At 47.2% G+C, this 21,955-nt stretch overlaps 1 protein-coding gene across 6 annotated transcripts in view; it reads left to right on the top strand.

Moving 5' to 3' along the window:
- Positions 1–21,955, top strand: part of DGKG (diacylglycerol kinase gamma) — a 211,202-nt gene that overhangs the window by 125,204 nt on the left and 64,043 nt on the right. For all 6 annotated transcript variants that reach the window (XM_027586646.2, XM_027586645.2, XM_027586641.2 and 3 more), the window contains one exon: positions 18,713–18,803. In XM_027586646.2, the coding sequence (XP_027442447.1) occupies positions 18,713–18,803 (91 nt within the window). The remainder of the gene's footprint in view (positions 1–18,712; positions 18,804–21,955) is intronic.

Here is a 21,955-nt window from a genome sequence, read left to right as displayed (position 1 = left end):
CAAGTGTGTGAAGGATTCACAACAGGAAATACTGACCACACCTTACTCTTCATCTCAGCTCAGGAAAGAATGAGAAGGGGAGAATGTGCTTCTAAAGTGAGGAATTGCTGTTTTGGATGGGAGGAAGATTCTTCTGGCCTGGAGACCTATTAAAGGCTAAAATGAGTTACTGAGAGGAGTTGTGGAATATCTTTCAAAGGTTTCTAAAAAAAGGAGCCAGACTCATTCATCTGGATGACAAAACACATCATCTTCTCTGAGCCCAGGGGTGAGCTTATGGTACCCACTGAATGAGAACCCTCTGCCTCCCACCCAACAACGAACTGGGGTGCCCCCTAGGAGACCTTTACCTCCTTTGTTCCTCAGCTCCCTGTTGGTCCCCATGATGTCGCCTCCTCAGGATTTCCTCAGCAGGCCCCTGGCCATCTTGATGCTCTTTGTTCTCAGACCCTCAGTTTGGCAGCCGCCCATGTTTTTGTCCTGTTTCTGTCACACAAGGACCTGCTGCCACACTCCTTGTCCCATTTTATAGAACTTAAAGTCACTTGCTTTGCCTTTGGGACCCTTTATAAGCATCTCCTCCCAAATGCCAGTCTAACCTTGTCGTTTGCTTGTTCTGTTGCCCTGCCCTTCCCCACTCCACCCTTAACTTCTCAGTCTAATAATATGGCATCTCCTTCTGGGGCCTGATCATCACCCATTGTTTCAAAATGCAGTCCAAAATATTTGAAACGCTCCCTCCCGGAGCAACCCCAGCCCTGGCCTCCACTTTCTCTTATAATCCACCTACAAGGTTTTTGATGCATTTTTTCTCACTTTGATTTTTCCTCTTTGTCTTCTCTAAGTCATTGTTTTGATGCTAAACCGTTATCTCTCCACCTCATTCCTAAGCTTGCTCACTCAGAGAAGTGAACCCTTCTTGGGATCCACTGACCTAAAAGCAGAAGGATGGTGCTGAGCATGTTCCCTCATTTGGCCAAAATGTGCCGAGCATCTATTCTGTGTCAGTATTGTTCTAGGACCAAGGAAATATGGATTACCACAGCCCCTACTTCCAAGAGCCCATGGGTCTAGTTGGGAAGATGAGCATACCCAGAAGCTATCACCAACTATATTAGTTTCCTAAGGCTGCCATGACATACTACCACAAACTGGGTGGATTCCAACAACAGAAATTTATTCCTCCACAATTCTGGAGGCTAAAAGTCTGAAATCAAGGTGTCAGCAAGATTGGTTCCTTCCCAGGTTCTGAGGGAGAATCTGTTCCATGCCTTGCTTCTTGCTTCTGGTGGTTGCCAGCAATTCTTGGCGTCCCCTGGCTTGTAGCTGCAAAACTCCAATCTCTGCCTTCATCTTCACATGCATTCTCCCTCTGCATCTCTGTGTCCTGTCTGTCCAAATTTCTCTCTTCTTATAAGGACACCGAGTTATTGGATTTGGCCCACCCTAACCCAGTATGACATCATCTTAACTTGATTACATCAGCAGAGACCCCAATTTCAAATACAGTCACATTCACAAGTACTGGGGTTAGGCCTTAACAGAGCTTCTTGGAGAACACAATTTAACCAACCAGACCCACCCTCCCTCAAGCCCTCACAAAAGAAGGAAATACAACATAATATGGTGGGCTTTGTTTGAACAAGGAGCCATGAATAATGAGTGTGTTGTGGGAGCACCTCACTGAGAAAGTGGGATTCAACTTCAGAAAATGTTACATTTGAACTTGAGAAAGAAATGGGAATGCCCTGAGGAAAGAAGGAGCCAGGTGCATGTTAGGAGGAGAGAAGCAGGCTGGGCAAAGGGCAGATGTGCCATGCGAGAGGACGCTGGATGTGAAGAGAGAGGTGAGCGGTTCTGAGGTGGGGTGGGAAGGCAGGTGGCAGGCAGCCGCGCCATGATCTCCATGGGAGATCATGTTATCCTACAGGTGAGTGAGTGGATGGGGAGGTGGGCAGTCAGCAGATACTTTTTGAATAGGTCAGTGAAGGAATGAATTATCTTGCCAAGTATTTCCAGAACCCAAATTTCAGGGCTCCTAGGAACACGGGGACCTTTATCCTAAAATGTATGGGTGTACAGGGTGTTAGGTCAGAGAGAGAGGAGACGAGATAAGCCTCAGGGAGACAGAAGGGGGCTGTCAGGAGAGAGGCAAACGCAAACAAGCTCTGCTAACCTGGGGGAGTTCGTGCAAATCAGGGCCAAGAAAACTGTGGAAACCAACCACAGGGCTTTTTTCCCAAGCCCTGAACTGTGAAGCGTGCTGTTTGGTTGTGGAAGTAGAAATTCATATTGAACAAAATTCCACATGTCATTCTCTCTCCCTCACATCATTCTCTCTTCCTCACTACCACGATTTCAGGTTCTCTCAAGCAGAAGTTGACTTAGGTGGCCTCTAAACTTAGCTTAACGTGGTTTTTCTTTGCTTGGATTTTTATCTCCAGAGAAAAGAATATCAGAGTTTATTATCCCTCTGTTATACTTTACTAATTAGAACTTTGAAGAATTATCGTCCTTTTGCATTAGGGGCATTTCTGTCATACACCAGGTCCATCTTTATCTTTAGAGCTGATGTGATTAGCATATTCAGTCGGATATATTTTCCTTAAACTGTTCATACTTGCACATGTTTAATGAAAGAGAGATTGAAAAACAATAGATATTCTCAAGAAAGATTCAAATGATTAATTTTAATTCTTCGTTTAAAACATTTACTAAAGATCATTTAATGCCTTTGTTAGTTGGCCAATTCCTACTTATCAGGAAACTGAGTAACTCTCTGGTGAAATAAGTAAATTATCTCTCCAGAAACCCTGGGCAAATGGCTTTACAACTCCATATGTTAGGCTGTGTTCCCCTCACATGAAATGTAGATACTAATCCCTGGGTTTCACTGCATCCAAAAATCAGAGCTGAGTTTCAGCTTCCACCCTCTCTCTTACTTACTCTCTGCCCTGGGGAAAGTTCCTCACTTCTCTGATTCTTCATTTTCTGGTGTGTAAAATGGAAAGTACAGCTAATCTCACAGGATGCTTCTGAGAATGAGAGCAGATAACTGAGTGGATTTGAAATGTTTCAGATGTTGGTGTGATACTGTTGATTCTTATGGGAATTTGTAAGAAGAACGTGTAGCAAGTACACTGTAGACTCTCTCATTTACAGTTAATTCTTAACTGTAATAATAACTTGCAGACTCTGAGCTTTGGACAGGCCCTTAGGTTTCAGCCCCCTTCCCAGTGTAAGCATCCTTCTGTAAACACCCCTCTGAGAGGGGTCATCAAACTCTACTTTGAAGATTATAGATCTCTACTTTGAAGATTGAATGAGTGTTTAATTTCTTTTTTCTTTTGGCTTTACCACTTCACCTTTTACTAAGAAAGCAGTTTCCCTATCTTCTAATGCTCTTCAATGAAAGAGAGGCTCTCCTCATTCCAGGAATGTACTTATACCCTCCCAACTGCTGAAGTGTCAGGAACTTACATAAATGCTGCATAGTCATGTTTATTGGACCTACACTTAGATTGAAACTCCTCATTGTCTAGTAACAAGATGTTTTCTATTCTGTTGAATGAAGAGTCCCTTTAATCTCAAAAGTGGACCTTTTTGAAGAGCATTCCAAAGTGCCAATCAAGCCAAGTACCCTACCTTGCCTTTGAACTCAATGGATTAAAGTGTGTCTGCAGCCTCCAGTTTTGGATTACCACAGGGCAAGAGGTGGTAGGAACATCATGGGTGAATTAAAACCCCAAACTGTTAGTATTAGTGAAATTTACTTGAGCTATCAGTACATTATTAATTAGCACTCTTAATTCATCCGGTTCTCCCTTTCCTCTTCTGTATCACCTCATCCCTGAACTTGAGCAGGGAGAGCAATGGAGGCTGCTCATAATCACGGTTTCTGCAGACATGTGCAGGGATGAGGCAAAGATAATAAACAGGATGCCCTCTGACTTGAGCTGATGACCTGGTTCATGATTTGTACTTTTAATTTTGCTCTCCACCAAGCTAGTGATAACTATACTAAAGAAAAATGAAACCACCAACAATAAGCTAATGAGTTAGAAAAGAAGAGATTTGAGGACTGGATAATAATCTGTCCTTTACTAATCAAAACCTGATAGCATAATGTTAGCGTTCATAATAACCATCATTTGTGCAAAGTGGAAAATTCAGAGGAAAGGTAAACATGAGCTTAAGCTACTTCTTCAGTAAAGGACAAGTTCATTACTTGGTGTTCCGGGCTCGTCAAACAGTTGATAAGCCTACCCTGTTATGCCTGACCTATAAACACACAGCACTGAAAATATTTTTTCTCTGAAGAGGTGGACTTGGGTGATATTCTTTCTCTGTGCACATATCAGTGCAATGCCAGTGGCTTCAGTTCTTACTCTGCTGCAACTGGTCAGCCCTCGACATTAGACACATATTAGGACTCCTGGCCAAAGGTACCAGCAGCTCAAATGGGAAGAATCAGTTGGGGAAGGAGGTGGGAGAGACACTTTGAAGGCAGCTCCTAGGAAAATTCCTCAGAGGAAACTACGAAGGTCTCTGGGAGGGATCACAAATCCAAATAGCAGCAGAGGCTAGGCAGCTACTGTAAGTGAGGGAGGTGAGAGGACGTGGGGCTCCAGGGAGTGGTGGGGACTCTAGCAAACTGGAGAGCATGTGCTCTGTGTCATGGGAACAGCCAGCACTCAGCTCCAGCCAATTGCTGCCAGGTTGGAAAGCAACCCAGTATTAACAAATGTGATTTCTCAAGAGAAGCTGGGCTCCAGGTGTGTATGTAAAATCCTCCAATTTAAGAAATCATGGTGCAAGTCATATAAACACATTTCGAGGCCTCATAAGGTCCGTGGACCTCCAGGTTGTCACATTACTGCTGAAGAAATATAACCTTAGGCATGTGATGGGGGCCAATTATTTATTTTTCTTGCTTGACCTTAGTCACAAATTATTGGTGCTGCACATGAAAATTAATCTCCTACCAGAGGAGCAAATGAACGGGCTTCAAGAAGCTTAAGAAATCAGTGTATTTGCATTGATGAAGGGTTTCTAGGTGGCCTAAAAGAAATGATCCAGAAAGAAAATGAACTCAGAAGGTCAAGGGGACATAAAGCAAGGTCAGAGTCTGACTAATAAATAGATGTAACATGGAAATAAAGAGGAAATGCCCCATCCTTGTTTGGAGAGAAAGAACAAAAGTCTGAGACTGTATCCAAGGAGAATAGACTTGGACCTTCTTGAGAAGGGAAAGCAGGACAGCCAGCAGACTCATCATAGGTTTAATGAGAGCCAGTGAAGGTAGCTTCTTAGGCTGTCTGCCTCAAGCATGCATCAAAGCAGCATTGGTGAAAGTGCATTCTGTGGGATGTTAAAAGGAAACTCCCAGGAGGGCAATCATCAAATCCACTTGGGAAATTCCCAGTTAAGTATATTTCTTTTCTGTAGGATATTATAAAGCCTTTAGTATAGATTCTAACCTATTTATTGACACATGCAAAAGCAAGATACTGAGTTTCTAAAATTTACTTGACCATAGAATTCCCTTACCACAGAGCATCTTATGAAACCAATATTTTGCTGAATTGACTTTGATGAAAACCCCTGCACTAGAGACAAAAGGGAGTACACATACTCCTATAACCCCCTCCTGCCTGTCGGTGTGGGCGCAAGTAGCACATCCAGAAGAATCCTGGTCAGTATCTCTAGTGACTCTGGTGTCTTGCATAGGAAATGAAGGGACATGGGGCAGAGGTGATGCTCAGGCCTCTTGCTCAGCCATGAGTCATGATTTTAGAAGAAACAGGCACATATGGGGAACACAGAGCTGCTCCATGGCTGATCTGAGACCATGGATCTAGCTCTTCTGGACCATGGATCTCAGTGCTGGACTGACAGGCCCCTGGCAAGGAATCAGGAGCTCGTCACATAAACCAAGAGGAATATTTTTGGCCGGAAGCTTGAAGACCAAACAGGAGAGCTTTAAAATGAGATTGAAAGGGGATAAAGTAGAATGTTCAAATGAAACTCTACAATCACAGCCCCTGGAGGGGCAGCAGGTGTGAGCTAGAAATAAGAAGCTTGGCAGAGGAGGTGCCAAGCAGTTCTCCCGAGGAACCGGCAGGCAGGAGCTGTGGGGTCACACCCACAGCAGGGACACGTTGGCCAGCTGTGCAGCGAGGGGGCAAAGGGAACGGGTTGGGTTTCTCAGGGGAGCGAGCATGACCTCCGAGAGACAGCAGAGATTTGGCGGGGTTGGACGCACAACCAGAATGCCATGCTCATGAGGGGGACAAGTTCACATGACCACAGTCACTGCACTGCATACACAAGTATCAGGAGGCACAAACATCAGAGTGGAAGCAAAGCCGAGAGCATATGGATGAGATTTTCTAAAGGGCAAAATAGAAAGGATTCTGCTGGCAGCGTCTACTACAGCCTTCTCAGGCAGAGTGAGGCTCTGGCTGGTGCTTTCCTAGTTCAGATTTTTTAAACTGGCACAGGAAGAAGATGCAATAGGGATGGGAAGGGGGTATTTATCCAGGCATCTGCCCCATCTAATGAATCGTTAGCTTGCCTTGCTAACAATTTCATGACTTAAAAGGTAGAGGAAGCAAGAGGGCAACTAGTTAGTCTGTATTTAACTCTGACCAGGAGGTGTCCAGCTGGTTGGTGGTGTAGAAGGCACAGGAAACTTAAGAAGAAGTAACCAGATCATCGTCTAGTTTTATGATAGCAGAAGGAAGAAATAGGATGCATACCTACGTTGTGCCCTGACTCAACTTCCTACCTCTGCTGTTTCCCACTTCCCTCTGGAACCTCCTGTCCCGTTCTGAGAAGAACTCCAGCCCAGACTTCAGGGTGGCCACCAGGGATTTGAGGACACGAGAGTCGCCATGTCCCTTTCCCAGGAAAGCAAAGCTTTCCCAATCCAAATTCAGCAAGAAAGGTGCACCACTTGTATTTCAAATTGGAATTCAGAACCCATGAGGCCACAAAACCAGTTTTATACATGGCAATGGAGTTCTGTTGTGCTGTTATTCCAGGGTATATCATATGGCCAATTTTGAACGTTCCCAACAACCCTGCAAGGTAGATAACATCATCCCAATGCAAGGTAAAGGCACTAAGGCACAGAGACTAAATGACTTGCCCAAGGCTACATGGCAAGTAAGGGACTGACTTGTGGCTTGAACCCGGGCCTCTCTGGCTTCCAACCAGAGCTGCTTCAGCTCCACCTAGCTGTCTCCAAAACTAGATACCTAATGGGTTACTTGGCTTTTGTAGGTTAGCCTGGGAACCCAACCTCAACATAACATTGTTTCTATGGGGAAATGTGCTCAGAGTGACAAACAACTGGCTTAACCAAGGAACTTTTGTAACCTGACCTGTCATAAATCTCGCACAGCCTCACGTTCAGAAAAGCTGGTTGTGAGAGAGAGAGAAGAGAGCAGGCTCATTCATTACCTCAGAAACTCTGATACGATTCCAGTCCAGCTTCACATTTTGAAGGAACTACAGTCTCAGATGCATCTATAGAATAACTACCGAGTGTGGATGTGAGGACCACGGGAGGGGGAACCCTTTGGTTTGTAAAACAGCTAGTGCAGCTCTAGCACACAATAAACACGGGGTAAGTGGGGACTGAGATGATTCTCAACAGCTGGAGGGGGAGCTAGACAGAAGGATGTGCAGAGGGAAGGCAAAGCTCTGCTGTCTCTCTCTCAGGGGCCCACCTGGTGGTCAGAGTAGGGAGTGGGTGTGGACCAGCTTCTGGGGTTGTCTCTACTCGCCCGGATGGTTTTTAGTTTCTAGCCTTGGTGGCTCAGGACCCAGGAAGTGGCCTTCCTGGACACAGGCTCTGTTCCGGCAAAGTGCTCTGTCTTTTCTAGGCATTTGGGACTTACGTTTTAATCAGCTGTCCCCACCTGCCTTCGAAGACCAGCCTCCCAGGCTGATGGATGTGTGAATGCTGGTAAAGCATAGTTCAGAATCAAAAAAAGTACACCACAGTGGTGCCCTGCTGGCTCAGTTGGTAGAGAATGTGACTTTTGACCTCAGGGTCATGAGTTCAAGTCCCACATTGGGCATCCTACTTTAAAAAAAAAAAAAGGTACACAACAGCTAAGCACTCATTACAGAACCTTAGAGACACACATCACCACCTGCCTTTGCCCCCTTTCCTCCAGGCGCAGGATTTCTTGGTGTCCCAGTACTTGGTTTTGCTCTCTGAGAACTGGGAGAGCAGGCTTACTCAGAGCCCTCTAGCATCGGCCAAATTGACCTGAGGGGGATTCTCATTCCACGAATAAATCATCAAAGGAAGAAAAGATCGCTAAAAACAGCCAAACTCTGAGATTTTTAAATTTTTATTTTATTTTTGGATGGGGGAAGGGAGTGATTTTCTCTTGGCAAGGGCAGATACTGACTGGAAAAACACTCCAGACCCTCAGGCCCTCAGGAGAGGAAAACCCTAGCTGCCTCACCAACTGTCGCTCCGGAGGGTCACCCCCAAAGTGGCAGGACCATGTGGTGGCATGCACATCCCCGCGGCAGATGTCAAGTCAGGCTGTGGGGCTTCGAGAGACGCCATCACCTCAGAGAGGCCATGTCTGTGAGTGTGCTTAGTAGCAGAGGATCAGAGAAGACTCCCTGTGTTGGCCTGTATGTGTACCTTCACACGTGCACATGCGCGCACGCACACACACACGTCCTCGGATGCTACAGTGGGGGAGGATCAGATTTCAGACTTTGGCAGGCTACATGCTGGAGTCCTGCCCTTAGAAGGAGATTTTGTCAGGTGCCAGACAGAAATGGGGAGAGCTTACCAAAGGAGAATATGTCCGAGTCCACAGAAACGAACTGTCTTGCATGAAAGAGAAGAGTCATTGCTCAGAGGGGGTAGATTCTCTGGGCCGCAGACTCCATCAAAGTGGTGGAGAAGCTGCCCAGTGGGTTTGGCCCTTTGTTACTTTTGGAGACCAGAGGCCAATAAGGAGGCCCAGACCAAGACTCTGTGGAGAACAGTGCCACGGGTCCCTGAGCCACCAGAGCCGGCCAGCCTAGAGCTGCACTCCCTCGGCCATGCTTGTGCCTGGGTAGATACAAGCAAAGCCAGCCCACAAGCACCCCTGAGAATGGCTTGTGGCTTTGTAGTCACTAGCTCCACTGAAGCAGTTGACTTTTCCACTTCTCTCTGACGCACCCCAGCCATAGCAACAGGAGCCAGGGCAGGTGGAAAGGTAAGGGACATGCACTAGAAATTGAGAGCTGGGCCTTGGATTCCGGCCAGTGCATCACCAAGGACTGGTCTCAGCTTCCTAATCTGTACCATGAGAAGCGGGCTCTGGCTTAGGAGAGAACCACCTTCCAGAGCTGGTATGGACTAGCAGTTCTGCATGCACCCTTTTACCGCCAAATAGTGCACTATTTTTCTTCATCCCTCATCGCTCACCACCATGGGTGCCATACTGAATAAGATTTCTGTCAGCCATTAGGCTTTTCCAAGTAATAATTTGTTTTCCCACTTTTATTATTCAACAACATCCATTTACTCTGCAATTGGTGCCTGTGGTTACCCAGAGGTGACCAATGTAATTGGTTTAATTCCATTCCATGGCAAAAAATTCAAACCTACTAGTTAGCCTATGCAGTCTTTATTACGAGTAAATGCACAAATACTGTCTCACATTAAGAAATATTGACAGCAACTCATGGATTCCTTTCATACTTTGGAAGATTCCTTGGAACCTGTGATCTTCTGGTTGGGAATCCCCGGACCCCAAAGGCCCCTTAAGTGCAAACGATCTGTCATCTGTGATTTTACAGGTAATTTTTCACACATGAAAATGAGCTAAGAAGTTATTAAGGTGATTATAACATAGGTTATTAAGAGGATTCCATATTTATATTGTAAAACACATGCTAGGCATGTTCTTCCTCCTCTCTTGGCCTTTTGTTTCCTTTAGTTCCTTCTTGAGCTCTTCCCTCTTTTTTGTTCCCCACGTTTCTACCCACCCCCTCCTGGTCTCTGGTCTCCAGGCCTCCAATCTGTTCACCACCCTAGATTTTCCTCAGTGCCGGGAACACCAGTCTGTCCCCACTATGGGAAACAGCCAGCAAATACCTTGCCCCTCGAAGCCGAAATACACTGAGCCAAGACAAATCTGTTGGCAGGAACAGTGGGCACAAGAGTCACACTCGGAGAACAAAAACAGCTATTTATAAAGCCTCCTTCCTGATTGCTGGGGGGCTTGCTTTCCCTTATAGCAGAGGGGCCACTGCCCCCTCTTGGAAAAGATTCTTCCATGCACAGCTCCGTGCCTGAGGGTCATGGAGTGCCGATTCCAGGGAGCAGTGAGAACAGGGGACAGCATGCAGGGTGGATTAGATGTGGTGACAGGCTCTCTGATGGGCCAGGGCAGCTGGGTGTACGGGTGACACAGATGGTCTCTACAGCACCTGTGAGGGGACAGTCACAGGCCCCATATAGGACTTAATATCCTGGCCTTAGAACCAAGCCCACCTGCCTCGGCTCTTTTTTTTTTTTTTTTTTTTTTTTTGAAACCTTTGATCTAAACTTCATTTAACACAATTACTGAACTCCCAAAGGCACTTGGGATTCAAATAATGTAAAATGTTAACAGATAAAGTATTCTCACTATTATTACTAACCTTCATTGATCAGTTACAGTTCAGCTCAGGTTGCATTTGCTCTTTCTGTGTTAGCACATCTGTTGGATTTTGCTAGATTGTTATTTACCTTAGTAACCTGACACTGGTCTACTGTCTTCAGTAGGAGTAGCAATAACACCACCAATCACTCAACAAACCCCTAAGAGTAGTAACTGAAATTCTTTGCTTTGTTTTTTAATTGAGTTGAACCTTATGAAAATTTATAATTAATGTGCTGAAGTAGCCTGTTGGCCAGCTAGAGTCTTCCCCAGATGTGTAGATTTTGATCTTTTAAAAAATTTTATTCGGGGGCGCCTGGGTGGCTCAGTCAGTTGAGTGTCCGACTCTTGGTTTCGGCTCAGGTCATGATCTCAGGGTCGTGAGATCCGGCTCCATGCTGGGCGTGGAGCTGCTTGAGATTCTCTCTCCCTCTCCATCTGCCTGAGCTCTCTCCCCTCCCTCTCTAAAAAAAAACGACCAAAAAAATGAATTTGTTGCCAACTCTAATAATCCGATTTTACATAAAACCATATTTCTGGCTTCTCTTTAAAAAGATGGCAGTTCTGGCAATACTGGGGCCCACACCCCAACATGGCGGCAATGTGGAACACATGGTCTCTCCCACCCTGTCCTTTATCTCACATTGTTCAGGGAGCTTGGAGAAACCTTAGAAATCAGCCGCTCCAAGCCCTTCGTTGTGATGAGGAAACGGAGGCCAGGACACCCTGAGTAAGTCATGGTGTCACATGCCGATGTGTATGAGAACTAGGCCTGTGAGGCCGATCCCCTGCCGGCTGGCCCAGCACGCCCTCCACCACATCAGTCCGCCCCCTCCACACAACACAGAACCCCATCTGGTGGGGAACATCTGCTTGACAAGGCTGACAAAGAAGGCCTGACTGAGTCATGACCCACTCAGGGAACCTGATTATCAAAGTCCAGACCACAAAGAGGAATACCATCACTTCAAGGGCTCCTATTTCTAGAAATAGCTGTAGTGTCCTCTTTGTAGCCTTCTAAGCCCAAAGAAATGTTTTTTCATGACTTCAAAAGTCTATTGCCCTTAAAACTTCCTAGAATATCAGAAAAGGGCCATCAGAAACTCCATTGCCTTTATGGGTAAAAATGCCCAGCAGCTAGCTTGGTTTTACTTGTGGACATCCTTGAAAACGGGCTATTCATAGGCTGTCAAGATGATGACTGCATCCAGCCCTAAGTTGCTGACAAATACAAAAGAACATTTTTAATTAGTCTCATTTTGCCCTCATCTGTCAAATGAGAGATTCAACTCACTAGTGTGCAATCGATGTTATTTTCTTATAAAGCCGGGGGAAATTAAGAAAACCCAGAAATAGAATCAACCCATGGCGTCACTGCTGCTGATTGTCTCTCCTCCATGTGACTAAAAGTCCCTTGAGAAGCCCCGACGAGGGTCTTCGGCCTCAAGGATGGGAGCACCTGGATAGTAGTTTTGAGGCTGACAGTGCACCTAGGAGTTTTGTGGGTCATGGAAACCTGCCCCAGGACAACTGGTTAAGGATTAGTCATCTCCAGCTAAAAGGTGATCATGAGAAGGAAAGATCTGGTGAGCCAAAAAAAAAAAAAACTCAGGAAGAGAGATGCAGAAAAGCATTCCAGAAGTCACTAAAACATTGTTAACTTTATTTTTTCAAATACATTGGCTGTCTAGGATAACCCCCCCCCCACCCTATTCTGCCCCTCCGCCTGCAGCCGTAGGGGAATGAGTCTCTCAGTGATTGCATCTCCTAGTAACTAGAAAGAACAGTTAGTGAGTACTTCCCATGCGTTAAACACTGCTTGGTGCTCTGTATTTGCCACAGGACCTTCACAATTTTGTTGGATAGAAAACAGTATTCCCGGGCGCCTGGGTGGCTCAGTGGCTTGAATGTTTGACTCTTGATTTCAGCTCAGGTCATGATCTCAGGGTTGTAGTGCTCTGCACTCAGCACAGAGTCTGCTTGTCCCCCTGCCCCCCCAAAATAAAATAAAATCTTTAAAAAGAAGAAAATAATATTCCCATTTTGTAGAAGAAATGAAGCTTTGAAGAACTCCTCTCACTCACCTAGCCGGCAAGTGGCAGAAGAGTAGCCTCTCAGATCCCAAATGCAGGTGAAACACAAAAACCAGCACCATAGGCAGCAGCAGTAACCCTCCAGGAAGGGCTAACCAGTCAAGCGTCTGGGGAGGCATCTTCAAAAGAGACGAACACTGGCGTTCAGGCTCTGGTTGGCAGGGTGAGGTAGGGGCTGCGTCTTCCACTGCCAGTTGTAGAGTATCACATGCCTATAGGCTTTTACCAAAGGCTTTGGAAAGGTGCTGGTGCTGGTCGAGGAATGGGTAAAAAGGGAAGGTGAGGCAGGGGAGAACGCACTTCAATCTGTGAATTTTTTATTGGTAGCAACAGGACCTATTCATAGACTTCTTCTGAGACTGGAAAGAGATAATATATGTAAAATGTTTAGCAGAGTACAAAATCAAGAGGCCAGAACCTAGTTCCAGATCAAAAAAACCCGTCAGCACTCAGTGCTCTACAGATCTGCTCTGACAGTGTAGACAGACTAGGAATCCGAGTTGCTGCCCCCCTGGTGTCTTGGTGTGCAGTGATGGGCATTCGGTTTCCCTCCTGAGCTTACAGAGGCTGAGAAAGGGGGCAACCAGGAACCTGCGGGGAGCCCTGCCTCAGATACGCCTACCAGTGGGATCCTTGGCAACACCACCACCACGTGTATAAAGAAAGGTTCTGTCTTCTCTTCTCTTACATCCCTTGGCTTGAAGCCAGCCTCCACCTCAGGGCCCACCAATCACGGCTGACCTCAGGCAGGCAGGGTGCTGGGAACCATCCCAACCTGATCAACCTTTGTCCCAGTAGGGTCCCTTCCTTTCTCTAGCTTGACCCCATGGCCCCAGCCTTCGTACTTGCAACCATTTCGGTGGCTGGGGGAGAGACGACCAAAATATCCCCCTTTATATTATCTCAGATAAAGGCCAGTGGCTATTTTTCTGATTAAACACATAAGTGACCTTCTTCATTATGAGGAGAGTACTTTGATTACTGACAGGTCATCAGCAACATTCAGTCGACAAACTTAGTATGTATAGGGGATGAGGGCCTTCCGGAGGTTGGGACCTGTTGTAGATGATTTCACATGTCTCTTAAACTGGTTTGCCTTCCAGCTTTCCCTGTTGCACTCTGTGTTGGGGACGGCCCCAGGGCCCTGCCCCTACCCAATTTCTGGGTGAGCTGGGAGAAGGCAAAGTGTAGGGTGTCTTGGGAGCATCTTTACCAGGGTCATTCTGGTCTCCCTGACTCTGTGAGACTGTATAGATTCAAAACCAGGAGGTTCCTATGGAAAACCCAATCCCAACTCCTCTGGAACTCCCTTGGCCCCTGGGAGGGCCCTGACACTCTACATCAGACAGCATCTTCTAGGATGTAATGTAACCACTGACACCCCAGGTCCCCAAGTGCATCTGTTTAACAACCTGGGGAAGGAGACCCACAGTAGTTTAGGAAGCACAACAGGAACACCCAGCACCACACCACAAAAGCCCGCTAAAGTCGGTGGCCAGGCAGCAAAGCACGGGCAGGGTTGAGCGCCACTCTGCACTAATTCGCCTCGCAACCTTAGACAACTTACTTATCCTCCCACAGGTCTTAGTTCCCTTATACATAGCAACTCATAGGGTTCTTCTGAGACTTGAAAGAGACAGCATATGTAAAATAAAATGTTCAGCAGCCATGGGCTATAGGCCACAGAAATAGAATATATTCACTTCTAACTAGAACATGCCTGAGTTAGAAAAAGAAGTAAAAGCTCTTAAATTTTGGACACATAGTCCCCTGTGGGTCAAAGGTCGAATGTTAGTGTCTGGGTGAAGCTATTAAAAGTATGTTAGCTCTGTGAGGCCAGAGACTCTTATTCATCACTATCTCCAAGCCTTACACAGTGCCTGGCCCACAGGAAGGCTCAACAGATGTTCTATGGGCGGATGCATGGACAGAGAGGCCAGAACATCAAAGTGCTGCCCTTTAGTTATAAAGAGGACCACCACTGGAGCATTGATTTCCTGTGTCCCTCTCTCAGTGGCTAGCCCCTGCCATTTCCCATGCTACGACAAAAACTTGGGTGTTACTGTGATGACTCTTTCTTATTCGCTCCTCACGACCAACCAGCTTTGTCAACTCCACCTCCTAATTTTTTGCTTGTGAGTGCATTCTCTTCTCCATAACTCTACTGTCACTACCTTCGTTCAGGCCCTTCCCAATTTGTTCTGGATTTCTACACCACCTCCAAACCACTCTCTAGGCCTCCAGTCTGTACCCACCCCTTCTAAGCCACTCTCCACACTTAGGACAGAGTGATTTTTAAAAAGCACAAATTTGATCAGATCATTACTGCCCCCCTACCCGCCCCCCACTCCGCGCCAGCAGCCTCACGTAAGGATGGTCCATGACACACTATAGACTTAAAGATAAAGCCCAGACACCTAAGTGTAATATCCCCAGCCTTTACAAACCTGCACCTACCTGCCTCTCCAGCCTTACCTGGCTAGTCAGCAGCCCACCCACCTTGAGTTCAGGTCACCTGCAGCAAGTTTATGCTCTCTCTTGCCCTGCGCCATTGCCTAGGCTTCTTCCTCTGCCTGGAATGTTCCACTTTCTCTGTTCCCTTCCACATTCTTTGGAACTCAACCTTGGCATTGCCCCCCCAGGTTGCTTTCTCTGATTGCCCCTGGCCTCACTGAGAATTGGATGTCCCTTTTCCTAGGTAACCCCAAGTGCTTAAAGCTTAGCTCACAACTCCATGATCTTTTCCCTTGTCTGTCCTTCCTAGGTGCCTGGCTCATGTAGTGCTGTGTTTTGTTCTTCAGTATACCTAGCAGACCCCCATCTAGACCCCCATTTAGTTCCGGCACAATGAGTTTCTTGAACTCTGATCATTAAATGCTTTGTCTCACACCAAACATGCACTTTCTCAGAAGCATATTCCTAATCAACATCATGTCTTTGGACAGTCGCGTGACCAGTCAAGGTAATTAACCAAGGATTAGGGTGTGGTCTGTAATCTGGAAAAACCTATTAGATTAAACATGTGGAGAACATATATTTCTAACCACAAGTCAAGACACATGATCCAACAAATAGGATCACATCTTTTCCTGTCCTAGAAAAATGTGCACATATAATGTCTATAGCCACACAAATTGATCTGTCATTTTTGCCCTACTGTGTTATCCAAATATGTCAACTCAAGACATTGAAATAATAGCCAATATGTAAGTAGCTAACATTCTTGGTGAGCTTGCTGTGCAGCCAGCATTATGTGAAGTGCTTTGTAGTTGCCTCATTTTATCTTCTCACTTATGCTTCGAAGCAGATCTTTTTATCAACTCTATTTTACAGATGAGGAAACTAAGGCTTAATGCTTGCCAGAGATTACACAGGCAGCAACAGACATCTTACCAGCCATGGACGAGGAGTCTGTTTGATCCTCTCAGTCATTCTGCTACACTGACCTGACCATGACCTCTTAACCTTATTAGATTATCAGAAGAGCCACTTCTGGGCAAAAATAGCTGGTGGCTTCCGGAAATTTTTATTAAAACTCTAAATCTCCTGGCAATAACTTTTCAAAAGTCATGATTCAGACCAGAAGTGATATTTGAAAATGGAATCACAACACAGGTCTCTTGGCTACAGAGATGCTTTCACTGCCGGAGAGGAATGCTCAACCTTGACATTTATGACAGTCTGTGTTTTTCCTGTCCCTGGGTCTTTTGCCATCATGGTCTATGGAGAGGCGTTGACCCTCATTTTATCGTCCCTGAGGAATCCTCTCTGTCAGGTTTAATCAGTCCCTTCTGGTCCTTGGTCATCACTTCATTGGTAGCTAGAGGAATGCTTCTTAAAGTCGTGACAACTGACCACCTGCATAATGATCCCTGGGGCACCCATGCCTCTTCCTGGGCCCCATCCCATAATAATTGCAGGGACTCTCTACAGGTCGAAGCCCAGGAAGCAGCATGTTAATCATATTCTCCAGGCAATTCTTATGAATACTAATGTTTCAGAACCACACATCTGTTTCCACATCCTCACAGCACCAGGTGTGATCCCTGGACCAGCAACAGCAGGTGGTTAGAAAACACAGAATTCTCAGGCCCCAGTCCTGAACGCCTGATTCAGAACCCGCATCTTAATGAAGTCCCCAGGTGATCTGTATTCACATTACTGTGCCTACAGAGAACCAGTGATCTAGAACAGTGTTCCGCATTATTTTTCACTTCATGGCAGGTGTAGAAAACAAAAACACTTGTTTGGCATACAGATAAGAATGCCCACTGTGACAGTGGGACTCAGCTGGCCCTAGACCCCAGCCTGGCCACTCCAGAGACCGAGGGGATTGACAGTCCAGGCGTGCCTGATTGCAGCACACTAGTTGAGAAGCACCAGGCTACTTAAAAGTATACCCGGTTCTGCTAACTTTCTTCATTAGGCAGAACTCCCCAAATCTTGCCTATTCTTATTTCCCTCATTACTTATTCTTCCTTTTCGTACATACGTAGAGTCAGGCTACTTCCCAGTCATCTGGGCCTTAGAAATCGTCATGCAATGGAAGAACAGTCTCATCATCTTTATGTTCTCTTTGAGAAATGCAGAGATAATAGTTGTCTTTTATTCTGAAGACTCATCTACTATGGCCCAAGGAATACTAGGAAGAAATAAGAGCCTTCTTCCCCCCAAAGAATGCTCCGTTCCTCTTGGGCCACAAATCTGAGGATGGAGGATCAGCAGTGCACAAGGTGGCTTCCTGTCCCGAAGAATGTGCCAAGAAAAATGTGATTTTGTTTACTCCTTCCTTAGCAAAATCTGCCAGCTTATCAACTGGACAGGTGTCCCTTCTCTTAGCCAGCCCCTCAATAATGGGATGACAGGTGGGATGGAAGGAATGGAAGACCAGCAGACACACTTCTTGGTGTGACCATCTGATAAAAATGACCGAGTGTCAGGGCACACCATCTGACTTTGCCGAGCCCCCAGCTACGTGGGAATCCCTTTCTTTTCCCCCACTAAAGAAAATGTTGAAGAATTTTAAAACTCAAAATGGTGAGCTCTTACTTTGAAGCAAATGACAAGGTCTTCTCCTAAATGAAGTATTTCTGTGACCTAAGCAAATGCAATTGAGGAAGAGGGGGGCGGGGGGAGCTCTTGCTACCAAACAACTCACTTTTTTTCTTCTCTTTCCACCTTGTCTGCAAATCTGTGTCTCATTCTCTCCACTCTGCTTCCCTCAGGCAGAGCATAGACAGAGCAGCACATGTTTTGCCTGGTTTCGTGTAGGACTCTCTCTTCTCTGCCCCGAGACTGTATATACCTCAAGTCTCCAAAGTCTGTCTGATCTTCCCTTTGTACCCCAACGATACCCAAGAGAGGGCTCTACCAGTAGTCCCTCTGCATTAGCAGTAGAAAGGACCATGATCAGACCATGATGTCACTTGCCATCTGTGGCTGATTTTCATAGAACTCTTCCCTTGGTCCAGATAAGGAGGCGAGCACACATTTCTCCTGCTCTGACCAGGAAGTTCAGAGCCGTTGGCAGTTCAGCCAAGTAGCCATGATGTCTACGAAATGAAAGGGTTTTTCTCTCATAGCTGGAACAGTCAATGAAAAATGTCTACCCCCAGTTGTCTGATTAAGAAGCACTGAAAACAGGACGCCTGGGTGGCTCAGTTGGTTAAGTGGCTCAGGTCATGATCCTGGAGTCCCGTGATCCAGTCCCACATTGGGCTCCCTGCTCAGCAGGGAGTCTGCTTCTCCCTCTGACCCTCTTCCCTCTTGTGCTCTCTATCTCTCATTGTCTCTCTCTCTCTCTCAAATAAATAAAATCTTTAAAAAAAAAAAAAAGAAGCACTGAAAACATAGGAGTGGGGAATCTCCCAGCCCCAATAGCATAGCTATTTGACACAACCGTTTCAAAGACAGAATACTGAGCCGGCTTTCTGCTTCATGGGGCAGGATGAAGAATAAGCTGTGGTACTTTGAATTTGGCACCTCAGAGACCTTTGCAGCCACCTGCAAGAAGCTCCACGACCACATAGAGTTGGAGGTAAGGCTTCCCAGACCTTGGTTCTGGTCCTGGACTGTCTCACACACACCCTCAGGACATGTCCCTGGGGTCCTTAAGAAGTGATCCAGAGTGGCGTCCATTTGTTCTGTTTCCATCCTGTTCCCAGAGACCTCTGCAACCTCCCTCTGACCTGCCTTCCTTGGCCTGTCCAGGGAGGCCTTGGGGCTCTGGGGCCTAGAGGTCCATTCCTGTCCTCAGCCCTGTCCCCACCGTGGCCTTGCAGTTCCCCCTTTTCAGAGAGGCGCAGACGTAGTTGCTGCCAGCACAGGGAGACAGGCTGCTTGTCAGGGGAGAGGCGGGGAGAAAATGCTCCAAGGCCGGTAAAGGTCTGGGAGCCAGCAGCCACAGGGCAGATATCTCCCAACTCACTCGGCCTCTGCTGTCACAGCTGCTTCAAGGAGCCGACTCAGAGGTACCCAGGGTCGGCTTTGTGGGTGTGCACTTGCTCAGATGGGCCTCCGGTTAATGTTCTTCGTGTCACTGTTTTGAAATTCTTGATAACTTTTTAACAGAGGGCCCTGCCTTTTCATCGTGAACTGGGCCCCTCAAATTCTGTAGCTGTCCCTGTTGGCACACTCGTGTTTACCTACCTTTCCCGGCGCCTGCAGCAGCCTGCCTCACGCGGGCTTGCCTGAGGCTTCTCTCCCACTCAGCCCACCCCTGCTGAGCTCCCCTCAGAAGTCTCTTCACCGCTAGGAGAAGGCCTCCTTGGTCTCCGGCCACCGGAGAGCCCAGATGTCTGTGCACACCAGCCTGTCTCTGCTCTGCGGGGCGTCAGGGTGTGGGTTCCCCAGCCCTTAGCTCTCAGCTACCAACGCGTTTAGCCGGGTTGGGCTCTGCTGGGCCCACCAGCGTTGTCCCTCAGCCTACATTTAGCAGTCAAGTGGGGCCTGGGCACCCCTTGGAACAGGAGCATTTGGCCTAAAGCAGTGTGGGAAAGCCCCTCGATTCCCTGTGGAAGGCAGCCTGTGCTCACAGGGAGTTTCCACAAACGAAACACAAAGCTGGAGAGTCTCTGCTTCCATTTGACTCATCTGCCTGCCCCTCCCCTTCAGGTGCTGGGTTACCACTTCCAAGGGGCTAATCCCTGCAACTTGGGCCCAGCTCAGTCTGGAGGACAGAAAGGCCCAGGAGCCAGGGCCGTGTGTTCCCAGGTGGGACCAGCTACACCTGGGAGAGGCCGAGGAGCTAGCCCACGGTCTCTAACCCACTGCCTGGGAGCTGCAGTGGAGGAGGAGGGGGGCCGGGCTTGGAGACTGAGCCAGGCCAACAGAGACGGGCGTGCATTTTTCCTGTTGGCATGACCGTCTGGTGGGGTCTCTTTAAATCTACCCCAAGTGAAGGACAGCCCTGGCCTCAGCACTGCCAGCTACAGACGCACAGCGCCTGCTTGTTCTCCCTGCAGCTGGCCTTGAAACTATGCCCAGGACAGAGCAGCTCAGCTCCCCTGCCTCTGCAGCTCGCCTTGCCCATGGTTTCCTTCGGGTCCAAGACACAAGGGCTCTTCCTCAACCACAGAGAGGGCTAGTGGGCTCGTTGCAAAAGACGCTGGGGACCTCTGGAGGGGGTGGAGTTGTTCCATCTACGGGTTGTTGGGGGCTTGCAGGGGGAGTATTTCCTGTGTTCCTTATCTACCCATAATGAGTCTTTGTAGTATTTATTCATGCAGGGAGGGGGTCACGTGCAGGCCATCTCTAACAGCCTGCAGAATTGGGGCAGGCACCAGACAGCGGTGAGTGGACGGTCCCGTGCCTTGTGATCCAGAGGAGGACAGAGAGGCAGATGGGATGGGGGGGCGTGTGGGTGACAGGGGCTGGGAGGCCGCAGAGCACCACGGGTAGATGTGAGAGCATCAGGAGTCTCGGGGAGAGCATGAGCAGAAGCTGGCGAAGTGACCTGCTAAAGTAGCTGCTACACACAACAGCCCAGGCCTGTGAGGACCAGTGCACTCCTCGGTTCGAGGTCAGTGATCCCAAGAATAACCCCTACAGGGGTTTCTACTACACATCACTGTTTTCAAAGCCCGATCTCGGCTCATCGCATAGTCACACAGCAACCCAGTGAGCTGTGCTGGCCAGGTATTGTTATCCCCATTTCATGGAAAAGCAAGCTGAGGCACAGAAGTGTAGAAGGGTAAACAGAAGGAAGAGAAAAGTACAAAGGGAAGAGGAAAAAGTCAGATGCTTGGACTGCCTACCATTATGTGTCCTCATTTGACACAAGCACCCAGTGAGGCAAGTATCTTCACATTTTTTAAATAAAGACACCGAGGCTCAGATACATTAAGTAACTTGACCAAGATTCTATTGCTGGAAACTAGTAAGAAGATTCTAGGTCTCCGGGAATGAGTTTAGCTTAGAACTCACCAAACAGAGATCTACCTTGAAAGTGCTAAAACTCCGTGAATTCTTCAGCATGGATGCACAGTTTCTTCCTCCTTTGTTGAATGTGGGCCCATTTGGTTCCCTCTCAGCCGAAGCAGCTAGGTGGGTCTGCTAAGAAATGCTTTAAAAGAACAGAAGACACAGTCATTCTAAACGGCTCCATTGAGAAAGGAATGGGTTCATGCTGGACCACAGGAGAGTCAGAGTTATGCCTTCAAGTCTACAAAAGGCTTTCCCATACAGCATCTCGTTTCATTCTGATCCTTGGAACATCCAGGGCAAATATTCACATCTTCACTTTATGGGTGAGGAAGCTGAGGCCAAGAGGTGCAGCAACTTGAGAAAGAGCACAAAGGTTAGGGGTTGTGAGGGGAACAGATAGTAAAGTCAATATAGTTGCTGTGTGTGTGTGTGTGTGTGTGTGTGTGTGTGTGTGTGTGTCACACTGGTCAAAATCTGGGTGGGTAAGACTTAAAGCTAACCTGAGATTATGCAGGGAAGGTCTTCATTAAAAATCTCACGGGAAACACAGCCTATTTCTTTGAGGGTAGTGGCTTATTGAGAAGGACCAGGAGACTTGGTTGCTTCTCTGAAAGCTTATAGCCCAGCTGATAGAACACACAACAGCTGGTTAATACAGTATCCTCACTTAACTAGTGCTAAGGAAATTGGATCCAGGGGTCCTAGGGAGCCACGTGAGCCAGATCACTCTGGATGCTATTTTGAGCTGCTCAGAGATTCAGGCAG

The sequence above is a fragment of the Zalophus californianus genome, chromosome 1 (genome assembly GCF_009762305.2).
Source record: "Zalophus californianus isolate mZalCal1 chromosome 1, mZalCal1.pri.v2, whole genome shotgun sequence".
Classification (NCBI taxonomy): Eukaryota; Metazoa; Chordata; class Mammalia; order Carnivora; family Otariidae; genus Zalophus; species Zalophus californianus.
The sequence above is the reverse complement of the archived record's forward strand: the minus strand, read 5'-3'. Positions and strand labels throughout refer to the sequence as shown.